Genomic DNA, 22,287 nt, shown 5'->3' on the forward strand with positions numbered 1-22,287 from the left:
TTGTGTTCTTTCTGCCATGTTCTCTCTTCCCCTTTCTAGTTGGCACCTCTCTCACAGCACCCCAGCAGAACATGTCAGACTTTGAAATGTCCATAAAGCTTTTGTCTGTTTCAATCTCAGATCCAGGCAAGGGTGGTAAAATGCAGTAGAAAATTTTTTATTTTTTTTCTTTATTCCTCAGTCTCAGATCTGATTGGTCAGATGGTGTTGATTCGTTTTCTATAACGCTGTGCTGTTTCTATAACTGACATTAGTTCCGGCTGTAATCTGTTCCGTGGCAGATGGTTGATAGAATGTTATAAATAAATGCTCCTATTTACCAAAGATGAACATATTGTTGACTTGGTAGAGGATGTAGACAATATTTTGATTTTTTTTTTTTTTTTTTTGCATGAGAGATTTAGATTTAGGGGTTTTATTTCTCTTTATAACAGCATTTTGTTTTCTAACATGCGAAAGTCTTCATTAATCAACTCGAACGTAGCGCCGCTTCTCGTCTCATCGTTGATTCTTTTTCTAAAACAGCACGCCCTGTCATGTTTCGTTCCTTTGCCAATGTGTTACCCTCAGTGCCGTAACAATTCGAAGCACAACTAGACAGTAAACAGTTACGTGTATAGATTTTATGTTCAGTTATATCCAGTAAGTCAGAGATATTTTGTCTATGCAGCCAGATAGAAAAGTGAGGCACATCCTTCTGTTCCCATGCCAACATTCATTGCTAGCACGGCAGCAATGACCAGGGCAGGGTGACTCTGTTTTTCACATGCAAACACTTTCCTGCATTCAGCCAGGTCCCCTTAGCTCTCCTCTGGGAAACTGCTGCAGCCTCAGTGGCTGTAATTAGCTCTGTTCCATTAAAGCAAATTAGCCTAATTTACAGGACCGTTGATTGCTTTCAATTGTCTGATGGAAACGTGTGCCTTTCGTTTCACTATCGATGCTGATTTTCCTCTGACAGATGGTTGCGCTGGCTTTAGATGAAGTTTAGCCTGACAAAACAAAGACCGTTACACACAAGGAGATATTTAGCATTGTTTGCGATGAAAGTGTGATGTGGTTAATCCGCGTATCTCTTGCTGTTACATATTGTGCGCATACTGAATTTGCAAAAATTATATTATAAAAATATCTTTCTGTGCTACAGTGGGGTGTTGGGGTAAAAAATGAGTTCACAATTCTGACCTTGGACATTTAAGTTTTTCTTGAATAATGTCAGCTGGAGCCAGGAGCAATATTAAGTCCACTGTCTGACAGTTTGATGTAACCAAAATAGCTCATGATGATGAATTTATGCTAAAAAAAAAAGTTCTTTACTAGCCATAGAAGCACCAAATATTGTATAAAATGAGATAATAACAGTGACTACACACCAAATTACTCCCTGTAATAACAGTCACAGCTATATTGTTAAATAAAACCAAATGTGCAGTGATTAAGAAGTATTGCCATACACAATACAATCAGTATACTGTATTTCAGTATACAAGAATCTTACATTAGTAAATTGAACAACAAAGAGAAAGAAAAATTCCTTCCTTAGTCTGCATTTTCTATCCCTGTTTTGTAAAACTACAGCTAGGTCTAGATATTATTATTAAACCCTTGTCTTGTACACTTCTACTCAGGAAGAATCTGACAACCACAGAGGCATGAATTACACACCAGTTATTTTGCGTAATCTGAACAGGGATCCCAGAAAAATGTTCTTGTGTAAATATTGAATTTGAAATAATATTCTAGAGCTTCTTCTATAGATGTGCAAGCTGTTTTTTAAGGTTTCTTTTGAAATACACTATATTGCCAAAAGTTTTGGGACACCCCTCCAAATCATTGATTCAGTCCTGAACTCAACCTTTCACCTTTGGGATGAATTTGAGTGGAGACTGCTCTAATTCAGTCTCCGCTCTAATTTGGGGTGTCCCAAAACTTTTGGCAATATAGTGATTCAAGACAGACTTACATTAGTGAACTGATGATAGAAATATACACATAGGTAAGATATTAGAACCGGGACTTTTTTCTTCTTTTTTATTTTTTTTAACACTTTCCCTCAGGTGTTTAGGAAAGGACCATCTGCTGTTGGTAACCAGAAAATAACCCCACTGTCTAACAGCCACACACACGATTCACGCTCCATATGACCCGAATGAAACTCAAGTACACTGCACATCATGGTAGTGTGAGTGTAAAAACTGTAGAAGTGTGTATTTTTCAGTAGAAGCACCGAATCAAACACAAAAAAGTGTTTTGTGGTCTTTTGTGGTTTCTCTAGTTTGCTCTGGATAAATATTTTATGTAAGGCTTCTGTATCTTGTGAGTTTTCATGTCTATTTTTTGACATAGATGTGGTTTAGGGGGACGGGGTGATGCCCTGGTTAAGACCTCAGTTAGAGACAAAGATCCCCAAGTCATTCTATATAGCTCCATTTTTCTTGTGTGTGTGTGTGTGTGTGTGTGTGTGAGAGAGCGAGAGAGAGAGAGAGGGGAAGGAAGGAAGTAGACAATTAAAATGTTTCAGAGTCTGAGTCTTATGAATGTGCTAAAGACTTAAAACATCCCTGAAGAATCACACTGCCCTCTCCATCACTTTCTTTTTTCTCTGTTCCTCTCACTTCCTCCCTCTCTCTCTCTCTAACACACACGCACACACAGTTGATCGATAAAGATTTCTGTCAACAAATGAGTTATATCCAGTGAAAGCCGTGACGTTTTCATTTTCCCTTTTAAGATTTCTTCAATCTGACTCACTGGCAAGGTTTTCCAACCAAACAGACAACACAAATCTGTCGTGCTCTGTTTTGAATGTCTTTTTATTTTACCAGAAATGAAGACCAAGCTTTCATATCACTCTTAATCAGAAAGCCATCTGCCTTTTATATGCCTCAGTGAAATAATCACAAGCAAGACATCATTCCTCTCCATTCATCATCCATCTGTTTATTTCTCTCCAGTGAAATTCGAGGCTTGTCATATAAACGAGAGGATCACCCTCGAGAGCAGCGACCCCAAATTCAGCGTCCGTCCCGACGGATCTCTGTACGCAGAGCAGGATGTGATGAACCTGTCCGAGCCGATCCAGTTCATGGTGACGGCTCAGGGGAGTAAAGACACGCAGATCTGGGAGACGACCGTTAAACTGGCCATCGCCGGACATCCACTTCCTGTCCTCATAAACCAGGTGAGGAAGATCATTTATTATGTAGCGGTGGCTCATAAAGAAACAAAACACGTCCATAAATTAAGACGAATAAGAACATTCACTTGGAACAAATCTCACAACTCAGTGAGCTTTTCCTTCGCTAAATGCTCCACGAACACACGGATGATAAACGTTCATTAACATGCTCACATTTAAAAAATAAATTGTTTTCGCATTTTGTGCTGCCATGACTACCTTGAGGATAAATCATCAAAATGATAAATGTGTCATTTATGAGACTGTGTAAGACAAATGACAGGAAAACCAGACATACAGATTTTTTGCTAATGATCAGCATCGACTCCAGTAGCTAACACAACAGTCTGGGCAGCGAGTCAAATTCTAGCTAATTTAAACATTTTTATATTTCTAGGATATTTTATTTCTGATTCATTCATAAACAAAGGTTTAGGACATAGCATTTTTCTTTCAGATTTTCTTGCAAACTTAAAGAGATTTATTGACATTTTGAAGTAAAACAGAGTCAGTCCTTCCAAGAGTTTTGTTAAATGTAATTAAATTTTATTAGTATAGTGCTTTTAACAATGGACATATAGAAATATAGTACAAAAAGTTCAAGGTTAATGTTAGACAAATAGTTCAAGATTAATATTAGACTTATATTTAAAGCCTGAGGCAACTGTGGCGTGAAAATAACTCCCTGAGATGGTAAGAGGAAGAAACCTTAAGGGAACCTCATCCTCACTGATGGCACCGGAGAGTGTGAATTACCATAAACACCAGAGTGTGTGATTATGAATAATGTCCTTAATTGATCTGGCAACACATCTGGTTTCTTAAAAAATGAGTAAATGTTCAGCTGTCGACTTTCCACTCATTGAAATGAAATGAAAGATCCGAAATAACAAAAAAAAAATCTCTTAACATTAAGTGCTGTGTGAAAAATTATAGTCATTGTTTCAAATCTCCATGTGTGTGAATGGATTAGTTCAGGGGGGAAAAAATGAAATGTTAAAGGCTTTTATAAATAATTGTGACGCTACGTATTTGCCCTTTTATTCTTAAAAACAAAGCATTGCTATGATCAAAATGGAGGACTTTGTAAATTCTTTTACTCTGGAGCATGTCTCTGAATGCACAGCGTTTGAGAACTCCAGCTTTCATAATCCTTCATTTTTAATCTGATATTTGTGTAGTCACACGTACCTCGTGAATTGTTTCTATACTTAAACCTGATTTCTGTCACGCTGAGGTTGAAATCTGATCAGTGAGAAAGTGTTGATTAAATTCCTATTCCAGCAGATCTGATAAGCTGCGGTGCCAAATAGGTTTATATTAATGCACTTCTTTTAATATTTTGTTTCTATATTAATTCTATTTCTATTTAACAACTTACATTGGGGACTAATTTAGAGGATGTTTATATACTCTCGATAGGCAGATAAAAAAAAATGTATTTTTAACTCTGGTCAGAGGTAATGTCTCCGAGTCTGATGTAAGGTCTACAGTAGCTATTGCTAACAATTTACCTAACATGGACAGAGCTGATTATAAAGCAGGATTTACAGAGAAATTAGTTGCTTTGGACTTAAAAGAGATTATCTCTGCTCAATATGTGATGTTTAAGGACTTTTCATTAACCTTCATTAAGATCTCTCATGGTTGTCAGTGCTGCATTACTTCCTGGCACAGCGTTTTTTTCCCCTCTGGCTTGATGATGATGGGTCACAGCTGCACCAGTGATGGTGTTTTCCCCCTTTCGAACCCCAACACACATTGGAGTTGGTGTGTACCTGGTTAATGCAAACGTCCTTCCCATCGGCATTGGGACTATTCCTGCATCCAAAGTGACCCAAAAATGACAAACTGCAAGAAAGGACTAAGGCTTCTCCGGGGAGGAGGACATGTGCTCCTCTCACCGTGTCCCTAACCCCTCACATGTCCCTGCCTTCTGTGCAGCCATTTAGAGAAGCCTCTGTGTGCCAGGCTGCTGAAGGACACACACACACACACCTAAGCACACACCCAAAACAAATGTCCTAAATGGGCTTTGGGATTAGAACAGGATAATCAGTGTAAAAGGCCACGTATGGCTCTCTAACACAAATTGTTCTCTAGGATGAATTGTTGGTCCCGTGATAATATTATCTAATATAAGCTGCTGATTAGATATTCACTCAGAGCCCTGATTTAGAGCGCTCACTCACAGTACACTGGCTCCATGTCACTATGAGGGAACTTGACTAGTCAACATGCTAAAAAGAATAGTCTCTTGATAGTCTGGTGTATACAAACATCTAAAATTCGGCGTAGCGAGAGAGAAGAGCTTTATGGCCTAATAGCCTTCTCTCTCAGCAGTACTCCAGCCCTGTTCACACTCTCCCTAATGGTTTAGATGCTGTTGTTTTTTTTTTAATGCTAACCAAATATCAATGTTACCATCAAAATCTCCATTTAAGCATTATTAGTCATGTAATATAATCGGTATCAGTCGTATTAGATTAGAGGACTAAAATCTAATAAACATTGTATCAATAACTTCATAATGAAATTAGTTGGGTTGAGCAGTCTATTATATCATGAGGTCTCACTGACAACAACAATGATAAGGGGCAATCTCTCTCTCTCTCTCTCTCTCTCTCTCTTCCCCCACCACACACACACACACACACAATAGACACCCATATACACACTCCATCTGCATTCAAGAATTCTAATTCTCTACTCACTTCATTCTGCATTTCTTCTGAACACCAGACATGCGAAACAGAAACGTTTTAATCAATTTGTTCAGACCACAAAAACACTTAACTTCTTGTTCAGTCGTCTGTCCTTGTATTTTATTAAATATATTATTTATTTTCTGAAAAACCACAAAGGCCAGAATGGGCTATTCACATTATAGCAGCTGTAAACAATCTTTTCCTTACTCGCCTCCTTTCACTCCTCTCTCTCTCTCTCTCTCTCTCTCTCTCCCTCTCTCTCCCTCTCTCTCTCTCTCTCTCTTAAATGTAATAAGATTTAAAATGCAGCTTGTCAAGTTACAGAGAAGCAGGGTCTTCCAGAGGCTTTCCAGTGTTGGAAAAATGACCGTTTTAAGGTCTTGACACTACAGACTGCATCCTTAAATGTTAAATAAACACCTTCTTACAGAAAGCCATTTATTAAAGGCTTAGGTTTTGAGGTTTTGTGAATGATCGGTTAGGAAAGAAATGCTAATGTATTAGAACAAGAGCATTAATATAAACACAGACTTTACCTTATTGTGAATGTCAGGGGAGCGCTGTTATAGAAAATGAATCCACACCTTCTGATTTATGAAGCAGAAGACCGTGTCCTCTACAACTGGACACGAATAATATAATCTAATATTTCTCAATTTCAATAATTCATTATTATGTTGTAAGATAGTTTAGCATTTCTTCTCGATTCATGATAAAAACCAAGCGTCTTCTTTAACATAGTTCATGCATGATGAATGTATGAAGTGTATAAAACCAATATAAAAATTTTATATAATTATTCACACTTCATTCCTTTTTAATCCCACATACAGATTTTGTTGTTTATTAGACAGTGATTATCGTTACTTGTGATTATCGTTGTATCGTTGTGTAAAAGCACATATGTACTATTCTGGAAGAACTCTACACTATTAACACTATAATTAACACTATGGTGCTTGTGGGAAATGTATTAGAACTGCAAGTGAATTCGGTTAAACACCAAACGCTTTGACTTGAAGAGCTACTAAGTTATCAAGTGACTTATTAATTATAGCATAATCATGATTAATTAAGGACTAATTGCATATGATACTGCATGATAAGTAAATGTATCAGGTTTATCAGGTATAACATTAGGAGCAATGACAGGAGAGGTGAGTAACACTGATTTTCTCCTCATCATGGCACCTGTTAGTGGGTGGGATATATTAGGCAGCAAGTGAACATTTTGTCCTCAAAGTTGATGTGTTAGAAGCAGGAAAAATGGGCAAGGATTTGAGCGAGTTTGACAAGGGCCAGATTGTGATGGCTAGACGACTGGATCAGATCATCTCCAAAACTGCAGCTCTTGTGGGATGTTCCCGGTCTGCAGTGGTCAGTATCTATCAAAAGTAGTCCAAGGAAGAAACAGTGGTGAACTGGTGACAGGGTCATGGGCGGCCAAGGCTCATTGATGTACGTGGAGAGTGAAGGCTGATCCGTGTTATCCGATCCAACAGATATATATATATATATATATATATATATATATATATATATATATAAGAACTGTCGAACACATTATTAAAAACTGGAAGGGTAGTGGGGAACCATCATCATCGAGAAAGAAATGTGGTCGGAAAAAAATCTTAAATGATCGTGATCATGTAATTGTTTGGTGAAATCAAACCGTAAAAAAAACAACAGTAGAAATAGTGAAAGTAAGAGCATTTCCACTCGCACAATGCGAAGGGAACTCAAGGGATTGGGACAAAAAAACAGTTGTGTAGCCTTAAGAAAACCACTTATCAGTGACGCTAATCGGAAAAAAAGGCTTCAATTTGCTAGGGAGCATAGAGATTGGATTCTGGAGCAGTGGAAGGTGGTCATGTGGTCTGATGAGTCCAGATTTACCCTGTTCCAGAGTGATGGGCCCATCAGGGTAAGAAGAGAGGCAGATGAAGTGATGCACCCATCATGCCTGGTGCCTACCGTACAAGCCTGTGGGGGCAGTGCTATGATCTGGGGTTGCTGCAGTTGGACAGGTCTAGGTTCAGCAACGTTATATGCCCAAAGAATGAGGTCAGCTGACTACCTGAATATACTGAATGACCAGGTTATTCCATCAATGGATTTTTTCTTCCCTGAAGGCACAGGCATATACCAAGATGACAATGCCAGGATTCATCTGGCTCAAGTTGTGAAAGAGTGGTTCAGGGAGCATGAGACATCATGCATTAGTCTAGACCTTAACCCCATTGAGAATATTTGGGGTGTACTGGAGAAGACTTTGCGCAAGAGTCCAACTCTCCCATCATCAATACAAGATCTTGGCGAAAAATTAATGCAACTCTGGACGGGAATAAATGTTGTGACATTGCATAAGCTTATATATATATATATATATGTAGAGAGAGAGAGAGAGAGAGAGAGAGAGAGAGAGAGAGAGAGAAGATTTGGACAATAGACAAGATTTCCATCATGTCTAAACCTAAAGCTGAAAAGTTCTTGCTTTCAGTTGGGCTGAAATAGCACAGACATTTTTACGCTTTAGACCTATAACATTTTACTAACCCTGCTTACGCAATTCTGTTTATCTGTCCCAAAATACTCATCCCAGCATGCACTGACCTGCCGTTATTCTCAGTCTCCGCTGTAGAAGTCATAGTGCCTACATTTTATTTTATTTTATTTTATTTTATTTTATTTTATTTTTTGTGTAATATTTATCATGCTATTTCTGTTGAAGGCCATTTTTGTAGTGAACAGAATATTTTTTTAAGCAATTTACTAAACCGCAAGTGACACCGTACATAACAATCACTGCTGAAATTCACATCTGTGTCACTGAAACAACAGATTTATTCATTCTGTTGGAAAGAATCATATTCAGAAGTGTTTTGGATTGCCAGCGACAGGATTTCAGAGCCAAATGATAAGATATAGCGGTTGAAGGACAATAATATTATCACATCTAAAGATTTAATGCAGTCAGCTTCAGAGCTATTGATACCCTTTATAAAAGAGCAGGCAAAAAAATCTACCTGTGTAAATGTCACATAAAATAATGCAAGCAGTAACACAAAGCCATTGCATTCACTCTCATTATGAACTAACCTGAATAATTTAAAATAAATGCACTGTTGCTTTAAAAAAAAATCTATATTAACCAATTTAAAAAAATAAAGTTCTCACTCTCTACTGACTTGTAATTAAATTCTTTACTTCTTATCTCTGACCAGTTGTATTATTCCCTCTGAGAAAAACCAAAGGGCCTGGTGAGGTTTATTAAATTCCAAATTCCTGAGCAGTTAAAATACTTACACACAACTAGAGAATATACAAAAATAAATGTAATTTTTACAGATTTAACAGTCTTAAAAACAATGTAATGAATTTAGTTGAAAACCTTGTTGCCTCTGCAAGACTTGCTAATAGAAAATATGTATATACTTCCTTTTTGGCCAAAATTTATGGATGTGTTTGCCCTAGCCTTGACATTTTAGGTTAGGTGATACTCCATTAAGGCCAATAGTTTCATCATTCTTGCCAGCAGAATAAATAGGTTTGCCATTCCTACAGTGATCTGACGCTTGTTGGAAGAACACAGAGCTGAAGAAGGCCTGGGGCATATGGAACAGTCATGCTGTGGGATTGGAGTGTTCACTGAACATGACTGCGTTCCCTTTCGAGCTAAAATGGATCAGGCTCTCAAGCCCCATGTTCGTCCTAACACTCTCTCATCTGTCTCCAATATATCCCGCGTTCACTGTGACAGGACGTCCGGTTAACGTGTGATTGAAAGGCAGAAGGGAGCAGTTAGTGTGAAATCATTTGCATATTTTGAACATGCTGCCATTTATTAATCATGATAAAAAATCATAAATGGGGGTCACTTATCACCTTTATAATACCTGAATTGTCTCTAGTGAGGGAGTAAATGTCTCAGATGTGAAAATTGAAATTGAGCTCAGTATACTCGTTTTTAAAGCATGAATACACTGCTCACAGCAGATTTTTATGTATAGAAATTCAGGAAAATGTACAAAATTGGCTGTATTTCAGTTCCACATGCGAGTGCTCAGTCTAATATAGAATGGGTGCTTTTATGACACTTTGTAATAGGAAAGTTCCTGCATGTGGAATAATTTTGCTCAGTGGAACAATAACCTCCAGATGTCTGCAGCATGGCTGTGGGCCGACAGGCACCCGAACAGGCATCTCCCCAGCGGAGTGCCAGCTGGCTGGGCCGGTTCTTCTGGAGCTCAGGGCAATCCATGCAGCCATTTCACATTCACTGACTCCTGAATGCCCATCAGGCATCCAACAGCACGTAGGGCCTGTTCTGGTTTATTTCTCCACGCCCTCCTTTTGTAATCGTCACATTTGCTTGTTAGCCTGCCAGGAAAATAAGTCTTTTCATTAGGAATCCTGTTACAAGGCTGTGGCTCGCCCTGGCATCGCTATAATGTGATGCATTAATTCATTCTCGAGCTCTCTTTCTGGCAAGGCACTGACTTTCTGCAATGCACAGGAGAGTCTACAATGAGATCTGATTGGATGAATATGGCATATTATTGGATTTGTCCCTGTATTACAGTTGAGGCACTGTGGAAAGGAAGAATAGAAAGTGAACAAGAGAGAAAGACAGAGAGAGAGAGAGAGAGATGGAAAGGACGAATGTTCAGTGTTAATGAACAGATCCGGTTAGCGAGAGATAAGAGTTTTATCAGTGTTGGAACACATTGGGCTGTGGCTCTGCACACACAGCAGCACTGAAGCATCACTGTCACATTTTTGCAGAGTGGACTGCTGCGTCACTGAGGTCATGCCATGTAATTTCATGTAAATTGTGGAGTATTTCCTTCCTAATAAATACAGTGATTATGACTAATCTACAATGCCTTGTTAGTGAGAGATCCTAATAAACACGTACTGCAAATCTGATGCAGTGCAAGGTTCCTTATACCTTAAAATGGTTTTCAGGTTTTCTATACTGATGTGAAGAAACGCTGCAGTTTCTGTATTCGGTATCAGATACACAAGTATAAACACGTAAAACATTAAATAAAAAAACTACACTTCCAGCTGATTTGAAGACAGGAACATTTGCTGGCTGAGTTGTTAATGTTGTGTGATTACACGTTATAGGGGTGTAGCTGAATGACACTAGACAAAAATCCACACTCCATCTGTTTACTGCTCCAAATATCCCGATTTCAGATTTAAACCCAAAGTAGTGACCTATATTAGAATTTTTAAAAAAATTAAATATCAACAATACCATTATGCTAATGGACGCAGATAGCTAGAAATCATATTCTGGCTCTGACAGTTCCTCATCCTCATCCTCAGCTACATCACTTAAGGACAGAATTGGTCTCGACTAGAGATGTGCACAGGACTGTTTTTCGTAAACCTCTCCACCTTATTAAGTCGGTTCCCTTTCCCAAAATATTTACAAACTAGTAGCTTCATTTAAACTATTGGACCCTGACCAGGCAGTTACTAAAGAGGAAAAATATTATGCCACATGTTTCATATCTGATTGCTTGCACCTGCCAAAAAAATCTCCTGCAATTTTTTTGTGGGATCTCATGCCCTGTGATCCTTTCCGAAAGCTTTCATAAAACAACAAGCAATAGTGCTCCTTCTATTTCAATATTGGTATCTGTTTAGAACATAATTCCAGATAGATCAGCATTAAGCTGGCCAGATAGACTGAATAAAGTTTTGCTAGCTAAACAGAGAGACTGAATAAGCTTTGCTAGCTAGCTAGATAGACTGAATAATGTGTTGATAGTTATCCAGATAGACTGAATAAAGTTTTGCTAGACAGATAGATAGATAGATAGATAGATAGATAGATAGATAGATAGATAGATAGATAGATAGATAGATAGATAGATAGATAGATAGATAGCAAAAACACAAGTCTCACAAGTTGGCAGAACATATCCCTTCTGCCATCCAGCCCTATGTTTCCTCACTTTGTTTTCTAAATAGATTCTGTGGTTTCATGAATTTCTTTCTAAGAAGTTTTTTTTTTTAATCAACATTTCAGCCCCACTTGCCTTTGCTCTATATCTCAGCCCACAGCCCGATGGGAATTGTCCCAGTATTCATGATGGCCAATCCATCATTATCTCTTCTCTTCTCTTCCTGCCTTCCATCCACATTTTCCTGCACAGATCTACCCTCACACACTCTCCATACCTGTCTCCAGCTTCTGCAGACAAACTATTAAAAGCATTCATACAAATGAATAAAAAGTGAATACAATATGTCGGCTCACATATAGTCAGTTCTTCCTACTGACAAGCCCTGTCCTTGATAGGCTACTGAGGGGGATGGAGAGACCAACAGTCATTTCTTAACTCCATTGACCCCAGATCAGACCTATATGCACTATTTTAGGATTAATTACTCCATTGTTGTAATGGACCATGCTCAGCTGAACAGTTAGGATCCACGTGGAGAGTTTATTGCCCCACAATTTAAAACCAAGGGAGGTAATGGTCAAAGACACAACTGGCACCATTTCTCACATCAGTCCAAAGAATAATCAAAGACATTGTAGTAAAGTGACCAAACACATGATAAGCAATCACTGCCCAAGACTTGAATGAATAGCAAGTTTTTGCAAAGCAGACCTACACATGTCCTTGACTAGAGCACAAACCAAGATATAAACAGGAAATGAGCAAACGACTAGAATTCTGGAGACAATGACCTCTGCTGAAGGGTACTGTCCTGGGCTGTTCTGACAGGTCCCTTAGCTTCTTAAAATGTCCTTCCTGTAACCCTTTATAGTACAGAAACACTCTACTATCAAACACAATGAACCTTTAAGTGTTCCCCCAATTACACAACCAATGAACCCTTGACATTTATTGATTTAACCTTTTTTCATATCAGATATTCCACCTACTAAAAAGTACTACGTACTAATTTCAGTAAAATCACTTATATGTTCATTTTGATTTAAACTCAGAAACAGAGAGAAATAGAAGCAAACAAAGACAAGCAGATAAAGTGTGCTTGCAGATATTACTGAAAGGTCCACCAGCAGATTTTACAAATACAGCATTGCAGATGGTTTTGTCAAGGATGGAAGGAGCACCAGAAGGTACAGGCAGCAGTCCAACCAAATGAACAGAGTTACAGGCACTAAAACAAGACTGAAACATTCATCAGTTGGATTGGCCATCTTAACCTTCTCCTTGACCTTTGGACCAGTTACAACATACTCACCAGTGGCCATCGTGTTTTCTTGTCAGTTTTAATACTGAGGTGAGGTTTGATTTGTCAGATTTCTTATGGTACATGGCCATAGCATGCATCACTGTTGAAGTGCTCTGTCATATGAGCTGGCTAACACGGACCCAGCTGCGATTTATTACCCCGAAAAGCCCTGTAAGTGAAGACCCCATGGTTGTTTTAATGATCCCTCTTTCGGACACAGGTGTTCTAGTGTCAAACATGAATTGTTTTGTCTCCCTGATGTTGACAAGAGCTGGTCAATTAACAGTTTTGTGACTGTTATGGGAGGAAAGATGTGGTCTAAATCTAGTGTGTTAACATGTAGGTGATATCTGTTTTTTTGTGTTAACAGATTGCAGTTTTTTTCATCTTTTGACCGACACGTCAAAATTAGCGTCTCTTGTACACTAATATTACATATTGGAAAGCAAATCTTTCAAATATATTCAAGTATTTCAGTGCTTGTTTGTATTGGGAAAAGAGCTTGAAGCCCAGTTCTCCAAGAGCTGAAAGATATCTGTGATTGGATAGTACATTTTTTCAGTCGAGATGGACTATTCATTCATTCATTCATCTGTACAGTCGGTATGTAAACAAATCCAAATACATTACTCTGAATACAGATACTATTTCCACATACATCAAATTTGCATGAAATGTTTACAGGACATCTGTATAAGAATATAACTGAACAGGACTGTGAGGAACGCAACAAAAAAGTTGCTAGTGGGTGTTTTTTACTTTCATGTGGACATGAGTGAGTAGTCAGATATGTAGCTCACTTAGCAAGGAAAACATAATTAACTTAATTAATATGAATGCGATGCATTTACAGCATTCATTCGTTCATACTTTACATCCTCCTCGTCAGTTTTAATTGGGGTGGTTTCAAATAGTTTACTAGATTTTTTTTTTCTACCAATAGTATGAATGAAAAGTAGCACTAGATAATTTCTTGGGTGGGTACAAACACAAACAATAACTACATGAGCAAGATTTTTTTTTTTTAAAACGGCCATTGGATATCTCTACTTGAGAACAATTAAGAACTTGAGTGATGTACCAGAGGCCGAAGAACTGCAAGAATTTACGCTGGAAGTGCACAGATTTCAGCCTGGTGTTTTTTAAAGGCCACACCCTCTTAAGGTTTAAATCTGAATACGGATATGAATATTTGGCGCATTAAACTACATTGCATTATCCCTCAGTTGTACAATAAGGACGCAACTAGTTGTGTTGTTGCTTGCCCATATCTTCTCAACAGCAGTATGACGCGTTACAAGGCTAGGATTCAAACAACATATTTTTATACCGAATTTTTTTTTTTTTTTTAAACAATTGTATGTTTCTGTTTTCACAGATTGGTGATGAAACTGGTTACCACTCAAGATCCCACCACAGTCACTACTCCAATCCCAGAGTCATCATGTTTCCACGTCGACACCAACGAGGCTCCTCCACCAATGGGCTGCGGCGTCAGAAGAGAGACTGGGTCATTCCTCCCATCAATGTGCCTGAGAACTCTCGAGGACCATTCCCACAAATGCTCGTCAGGGTGAGTGACAGCTGTGACCACCAGCTTATATACCATAAGCAGCATTAAATATTTGTATTTCATTGCATCATCTGAAACCTTTAAGAGAGGATACTAAAAGTTCCTCCTTCACCAACAATGAATTTGTTACAAACTGTTTCACAGTTGGAATATTCTTAGAGCATCTGCTGACTTTCAGATCTTTCTAGAACTTTCAAATATTTCAAAACACACAGTCTCTGAATAATGAAACAACTGAAACACGGTTGTCAAGCCACTCTTCTAGTCACTCACACTTCTAAACAGTAGACCCTGTGGTCTGAAGTAGAGGAATACTTGAGATGAAAGCACTGCAGTACAACAGAACATTCTTGAGAGCCTCTATACACAGAGAGAGCTCTGGTTTCCTGCTTCTCCTGAGAGTTCTTGGGTATAAAGTGGGCTCAGATTCTGCACCTGATTGAAGTTTGACAAGAATGACTAATCTATAATGGGCTTTGACGTAGGGCACAGGGTCTAACCCTACTTGATATTGGATTCAAGTGGTTTTCCTCTCTAGATTTCTAACTATCCCTTTAAACATTGCAGAAACACAAAGAAAAATAGAGATGTATCGGATATCCGTCCTGATACTGTGTTCACTGACTCATAAAATGAGCCAATACCAACATCCAATACGACGTGATACTATGGGATGTAAACCTTGTGGATGGTGTCTTGGTAATGAGTAGACAACATCAAATGACAAAGAACTACATTGTCTTTTTGTGACCTGATAAAATCTTTAAGAAAAAGCTGTGCATGAGGAGTTGATTGCTAGCGCACACAGTCGAAACCAGTGCTGCATAAAATGCTGGATTTGACCCAATATTGTGTTCTTTTCCCAAGTTAAACAAAGCCTGCTGTTTTCCAATGAAGCTGTATTCAATCCAAGGTAACTAATATAGCTGGTTAAAGAACGTAGCTAGTAGCTTAAGCGCACAAATATACACATGCACATTTTTCATGCCTACTGTGTAATACAAAAAGAACTTAATAACGTCTTCCATGATACCCCTGATTGATTAATACCAAGTAGGTTGCTAATTTTGGTATCAACAAGTACCAAAAACACCCTACACATAACTGAAAATAAAACAGATATTTTGCAGCAGCTTGGAGCTTATCTGTGTATGTGAAAGCTTTAAAAGCTGGATTCGGCATTATCTGTCCTTCAGCCTTTCCGGCTAGGATGAGCCTTCACTAGGCAGTCTTCATCCTCACCTACTCCCTCATGCCCATTTTTCCAGATTACACACGGGGATTACAGCAATCTTCTGCTACATACACACAATGACAAGGCTCGTGAGCCTGAAAGCACCATGAAGTCGGTTGTAGAAATGTTCTGATAGCCTCATTCCCACCTTTGCCATTTAAGATGTCTGGGCTTAACAGCCCTCCTGCTGTGGGTGTTTACTCCTAACAGATCTTGTAAGACTTTATTTCTCTCTTTTTCAGGAGAGAGTGTTAAAATCCAGCCCAGGTCAGCGTAACACACAGCACTGCTAACCACATTCAAGCATTTATATTTTAAGCAGTGATTATAAGCTGAGGTCTGTTTGGTCATTACTATAAGCCAATAATCTAATGTCGTAAAGTTAACTATTTTAACGACAGAAGCAATATACATAATGTCATACTGTATATAATTAACGAGGCGAGAATATTAGTGTATTTAAATCAGGTTATTTCATACTGGTGGTGATTTTTAAAGTGGTAAATCCCATAATTTTGATTTACATTCAGTTGTGTACTTTCGATCAGTAATTTACCAAAACGTCTGACAGAAATGTTTATAGTTTTGTCTAGTTTCCTTTGTTAGTCATCACTTCCATTGATTCTATAATGGTTATGTACCAGCTAGCTAAGCTGTTAGCGTCAAAGCCCAGTGTCAGTGTCTATTTTAGTGTCTAGATTTCTCAGTTTAACAGTGTATTTAAAAACACACAAACACATCAAATCACAGATTGCAATTAGCAAGAGAATGAAATATTTCTGTATAAAACACCCCAGAGCAGAAGCCAACATACCAACATACTATATCCAAGATACTGTGAGGGAGGGAGAGAGAGAGAGAGAGAGAGAGAGAGAGAGAGAAATACATATATTGGCCCACACGTTTTTCTCCAGGAAGAACTTCATGTAGTGAACTTCACTGCAGTCCAATTAAGCAATTAACCTTTGGAGTGTAATTACTCCTTTTCATCAGCACAATGAAGCGGTGCGCTCCCTGCTATGAGGCATGCATACATTTGTGTCTTCCCCCTAATCAGATAGAGCTGGGACAGAAAACACACGGCTCTGTCGGCTAATCTAATAAATGGTGCAACATACATTTATCATTGTTTGCACTTTGTTTATCTCCAATTACCTCTGGAAAAAAAAGAATTTCAATAAAAGCCCACCCAGTACACACACACACACAACCCTCCCAAAATGAAAGCAGCAAATTCATAATTTACTGCCTGCTTCCAATCAATCTGCACCAGCACTCTCCCCTGCTACACCGAATAGTCCATTAGCTCAAAGATGAGCTGGAGAGCACAGTGTGCTGAGCCAGAATCAGCCGGCTTTTCATTTCAGTGAATACAGCGGATGCTTGCCGGATGAATAGGAGGGTGATGCCGCAGATGGAGAAAGAAGTGTCTAAGAGCAAGCCGAAAACACTGAGGATGGAGAGCGGTCTATAGAGGAAGAGACATAGTAGAAGGAGTGATGAGTGTCGGATAAGATGAGAATGTTAGTTTCCGCATGTTTGATACCTATTTGATCCTCCTTCTACTCTCATTCCACCTTTTCCCCTTCCTTTGCTCCTGGGAATAAGAGCTACATCCATTAAAGACTGGAACAATACTGCAGCATGATTGAAAGAGCCAACAAAATAACTGTCTGATATTTTTTCTTGAAGCAATATATGCGTGAATGTTGCATTCATGTGACACACACAGTCCCCTTAAGCCCAAACTCTGAAAGGGAATAATTATAATGAGGAATACAGAACATGAACTGTCTCACTATCAAACGGCAGAAAGTTTCATCTCATGCTATCTGAAGGCTAAACACCCACATAAAGCAGAAATCCAGTTATAATTGGAGCAATGTGCTGTGTGATTACAATTCTAGACCTCCAGCGAGATCTTGCACAGCACATATAATCAGATTGCGCTTTTTTTCCTGCTAAAATCCCCACATAACCTGCAGAGCTAGTGCTAAACTAAATGCCCTGCTGAAGCTTTCACACCACCTCCTAACATAATTAGATGCAGTGAAAGCAGTGGTCATGGGGTCAGCTCTGCGTTATGTACATTTCATAAAGGACTTATAAGTGATTGGGATTCACGGAGGTGTGCTTAATATCCATACGAACTTGACTAAGTGTGCGAGTGTGCCTCCTGGTAATTACAGTGATATGGCCCAGCCTGAAGGAGCTTAAAGTTCATTATCTCTGAATATGATGGAATAGAAGAGATTTAGGATGTTATGCATGGACTTGAATCTAGTTAATGCATTATTCTGTTGCAGCTGCAGTGTTTGTGTGGGTGGCTGCGAGAAACGTGTTAGCACTAAGTCTAATGAGGATGTTGACCAGACTAGCTGATGTCTTGTATGGCAGGTTTTTTTTAAGCTTAGAGCAGTAATGTTTATTTCACACCGATCTGGTCACCTTACATTAAGTGGTGTATTGGCAATTTCCATTCTGACCCCCAAAACACAAACAGTGTGTACTGGTTTTACATAAAGAAGTGTTTATTATATTAGCATTTATTAGCATGTAGGCAAGTGCTGGCTTACGCAGTGATTGAGGTTACCGAGGTTGCCTGGTATCAGAGAACGTGAACGTGTCCAGCTGTGGGCAGCAAGCGGTTAGATTGCTATCCAACAAATTAAGGAGCATGCTGTTATAGCACAACAAACAAGCACCATATGAAGCAAAGCTACTAGTACCAGTGTAACATCACATGCCGGAGTATATTTTTCCTCTAACGCCACAGAATTTGCCAACAATTACAGCGTTTAACTAATTAATGAACGACGGGTCATGCTTTTTATCCGTTTATAGTTAAGTTTAATGTAGTGGAACATCTGGAAGACCAATTAATTCCCCTAATAATGTATATAAAGATTCATTCCCTTCACCAGCCTCAGTTTTTCTCACAAAGACAAAAGAAATAGCTGGTCATGTTAGGGTGAAAACGCACTCTTACACTTACTGGCTCTTACAAAGTACTGACACTGGAGATTCCCTTCCATAAATGTTTAATAAAGGATGAACGAAGCACAACATTAGGAAAGAATCTTGTCCTTCTTGCATGTAGGTGGTGTTTTATATAGCAGAAATTATATTCCGGAAATTTCCGGAAAAATCTTTTTAGAAAAATTCCATTTGTACATGCTTTCCTGACATTGGTATCATGTCCATTTATAATAGCCTTCCTTTATGTGTGCGTGTGTGTGTCCGTGTGTGTGTGTGTGTGTGTGTGTATGGACCACCCATAGTGCATGTACAGCTGCGGCTGCACACATCATTGGCTCGCTGTCTGAGTGACATGACAGATTCAGACAAAACAACAAAACTTTTGATAAATGGTTAAACAATACTTTTTGTTATAAGCATTGTTGGAGATGGGGGAGAATGAATATCAGTAAAAGGATGAATATGAAGCATTGTGCATTATATACACTACCAGTCAAAAGTTTGGACACACCTTTTAATTCAATGTTTTTTGTTTAGGGATTTATTTTCTACATTCTAGAACAATACTGGAGATTTCAAAATTATGAAATAACACACATGGACTTAAGTAATCCATATGTAATAAGTACTTAGTAGTAGTAGTAGTAGATTACTTATTATAAGTAGTAGATTACTTATTATAAGTAGTAGATTACTTATTATAAGTAATAAGTAATCCTTAAGTAATAGACTTGTTGTAATGACAACAAAAAACAGTCAGTTGTTATTTTAAGACACGAAGGTCAGGTGTTCTGGAATAGTTCTTGCAAGAACAGTATTGTCAAAACCCATCAAGCACCATGATGAAACTGGCTCACATGAAGACCATCCCAGTAAAGCAAGACCAAAACTGACCTCTGCTGCAGAGGAGAAGTTCATTTAGAGTTACCAGCCTCAGAAATCACCAATTAACAGCACCTCAGATTAGAACCGTTATGAAGGCTTTATAGAGCATCAGTAGCAGACATATCTCAGTGTCAACTGTTCAAAGGACATTATTGTGTATTTCGGCCGCCTTCAGCATTGTTTTACAATGTAGAAAGAAATAAACATCAGGAAAGACCATGGAATTAGAAGGTGTGTCCAAACGTTTGACTGGTAGTGTACATTCAACGTTATCTATTGCAATATTCAGTCTGAGAATTTCTGGGATGTGTCTGTTGTCTAATAAGGTTTGGGAATTATGTAATTGAGCAAACAAGATACCAAAATTGTGATAAAACTGCTGGCCAGATGTGGTCTTCTGCATTTTGTAGCATTTTGAGATCCTTTTCTGCTCAGCATGCTTGCAAAGAGTCCAAAGCATCACCATATCCTCCTTCTTCTAACCCTGTGCCTTCTTTCCTGAGCTTTTTCATCATAAATGTATTTCTTTCTGCATGATTGCATGGTATATCTGCCTGATTTTCTGCATTGCGCTGCTGCGTCGGCTTGCTGGATAATTGAGTTGAAGGCGCGGGGGTATTAATTAATGGCCGATGAGTTTATATCACGAGAAAAATTTTTCACTACAACTCTCTCTCTCTCTCTCTCTCTCTATATATATATATATATATATATATATATATATATATATATATATATATATATATAGAGAGAGAGAGAGAGAGAGAGAGAGAGGAGAGAGAGAGTTGTAGTATATGATATATATATATATATATATATATATATATATATATATAGAGAGAGAGAGAGAGAGAGAGAGAGAGAGAGAGAGCTGTAAAAGCATTTTAAGATCCCTAAAAGCGAAAAAGAAGAAAATCACATTTAAGGATTGCATTCAGACTGCGAGCCAGAAGCATCACAGACATTTGTGGATTTGTCTGTTGTCCTCAGCAAAGGGACATCAGTGAAAGCAGTCATTAAACAGCACCAGTGTCTCCTGGGCTGTCTGCTTTTTAAAAGGATGAGGGTAAAGCTCTGGTGGTCTCTGCTTCTCCCATTTGCTCTCATGGCACGTGGGTTTAGGAGGCTTTACTAATGGCTTCATTTGCACTATTGTGCACAGGGATGCGAATTAAAGTCATTGGCAACGTCTGGAGGAAGCGGTTTTAATTCCACAAACTATACCATGTTCAGCGGCTGATTCTGTTTTTAATTGCTTGGTTAATGTTTTAATTAGGTTTATGATTCCCTTCTTAACTTTAATTAACATTACTTCATTTGCTAATTATCTCAATACCCCATACACAGAGTGGGGAAACAGTCATGTGTGCAGGCTGCGATGCGCATGAGCTCGTGCAGTATTAGAATAGTTATCAGTGATGCGTTATTGTTTTCAGGAGCTGGTGAGGGAAGGACTGTTTTTAGCTGTTATAGCATACAGTAAGTGATAACAGGAACTAACTAACTAACTAATGAACTTGTTTTGCAGATGTCTCACAACACTGAACACAACTATAAATGGATAAAAATACACACATTCTTTGTAAGTGGAAGTTCTCTCTCCATCTGCCTTCAGCCTTAAAGTTCAACGTGTTGTGTGTTCTGAGATTCCATTTCTGCCCACAAGAGTTTTAAACAGTTATCACTAAGTTGTCATAGTCTTCCTAACTTCTCTCTTTTCAAGAAGGCATTTCAGTTCACAAAACTGCTGCTTACTGGATGTTTTTTTGTTTTCAAAAGAGAAAACAGAGAGGCAGATGAGGGAATTTCTATTTATAGTTGCTATAATGTACTGCTCTACACTGGAGCTAAAGTGTTTCACCGACGTTCCACGACAACAAACACAACTTTATATATAAACTTGATATAAAAAATGACTATATATTATTGGCTAATTAATACAAAACGTACTCACTGGCAAAGTGCTGTGGTATAAGGGAAATAACTCTCTTTGGGACATGCAGATATGGGGAAACTAATTCACTTGGGTTGGACACAGTGAGCTGAATGACTTTATATTAGAAAATTCTAGAAGTACAATTAGATTAAAAAAAAGAAAAGCTATGATTGTGTAGTTTAATTTTACCTTAACATCCATCCATCCATCCATTGTCTGTAACCCATATTACTAATTAGGGTCACGGGGGTCTGCTGGAGCCTATCCCAGCGCACATAGGGCAAAAAGCAGGGGTACACCCTGGACAGGTCTACCTTAACATCATGACTGACAAAAGGAGTCCTTATGACATACATTATATTTATAATGCATTGAACTGTTTTCCAGTCTTCAGCTATCCAGCATATTCTGTACTGCTTTTCTGTACACCACGACTGTAAAGAGTGGTTATTTCACTTGCTGTAGCCTTGTCAGCTTGAATCTGTCCATTCTCCTTTTTCCTCTCTCAGCAGAAAGGTGGTTTTACCCACGAAACTGCAACTCACTGCCCCCCCCCCCCATACACCA

At 38.5% G+C, this 22,287-nt stretch overlaps 1 protein-coding gene across 3 annotated transcripts in view; it reads left to right on the plus strand.

The window, feature by feature from the left end:
* The window catches only part of cdh4 (cadherin 4, type 1, R-cadherin (retinal)), a 400,906-nt gene that overhangs the window by 322,890 nt on the left and 55,729 nt on the right, over positions 1-22,287 (plus strand). For all 3 annotated transcript variants that reach the window (XM_058374170.1, XM_058374172.1, XM_058374171.1), the window contains 2 exons: positions 2,955-3,181; positions 14,492-14,686. In XM_058374170.1, coding sequence (XP_058230153.1) covers positions 2,955-3,181; positions 14,492-14,686 — 422 coding nt within the window. The remainder of the gene's footprint in view (positions 1-2,954; positions 3,182-14,491; positions 14,687-22,287) is intronic.

This window comes from Hemibagrus wyckioides, linkage group LG21, assembly GCF_019097595.1.
Source record: "Hemibagrus wyckioides isolate EC202008001 linkage group LG21, SWU_Hwy_1.0, whole genome shotgun sequence".
In the NCBI taxonomy this organism is placed as follows: Eukaryota; Metazoa; Chordata; class Actinopteri; order Siluriformes; family Bagridae; genus Hemibagrus; species Hemibagrus wyckioides.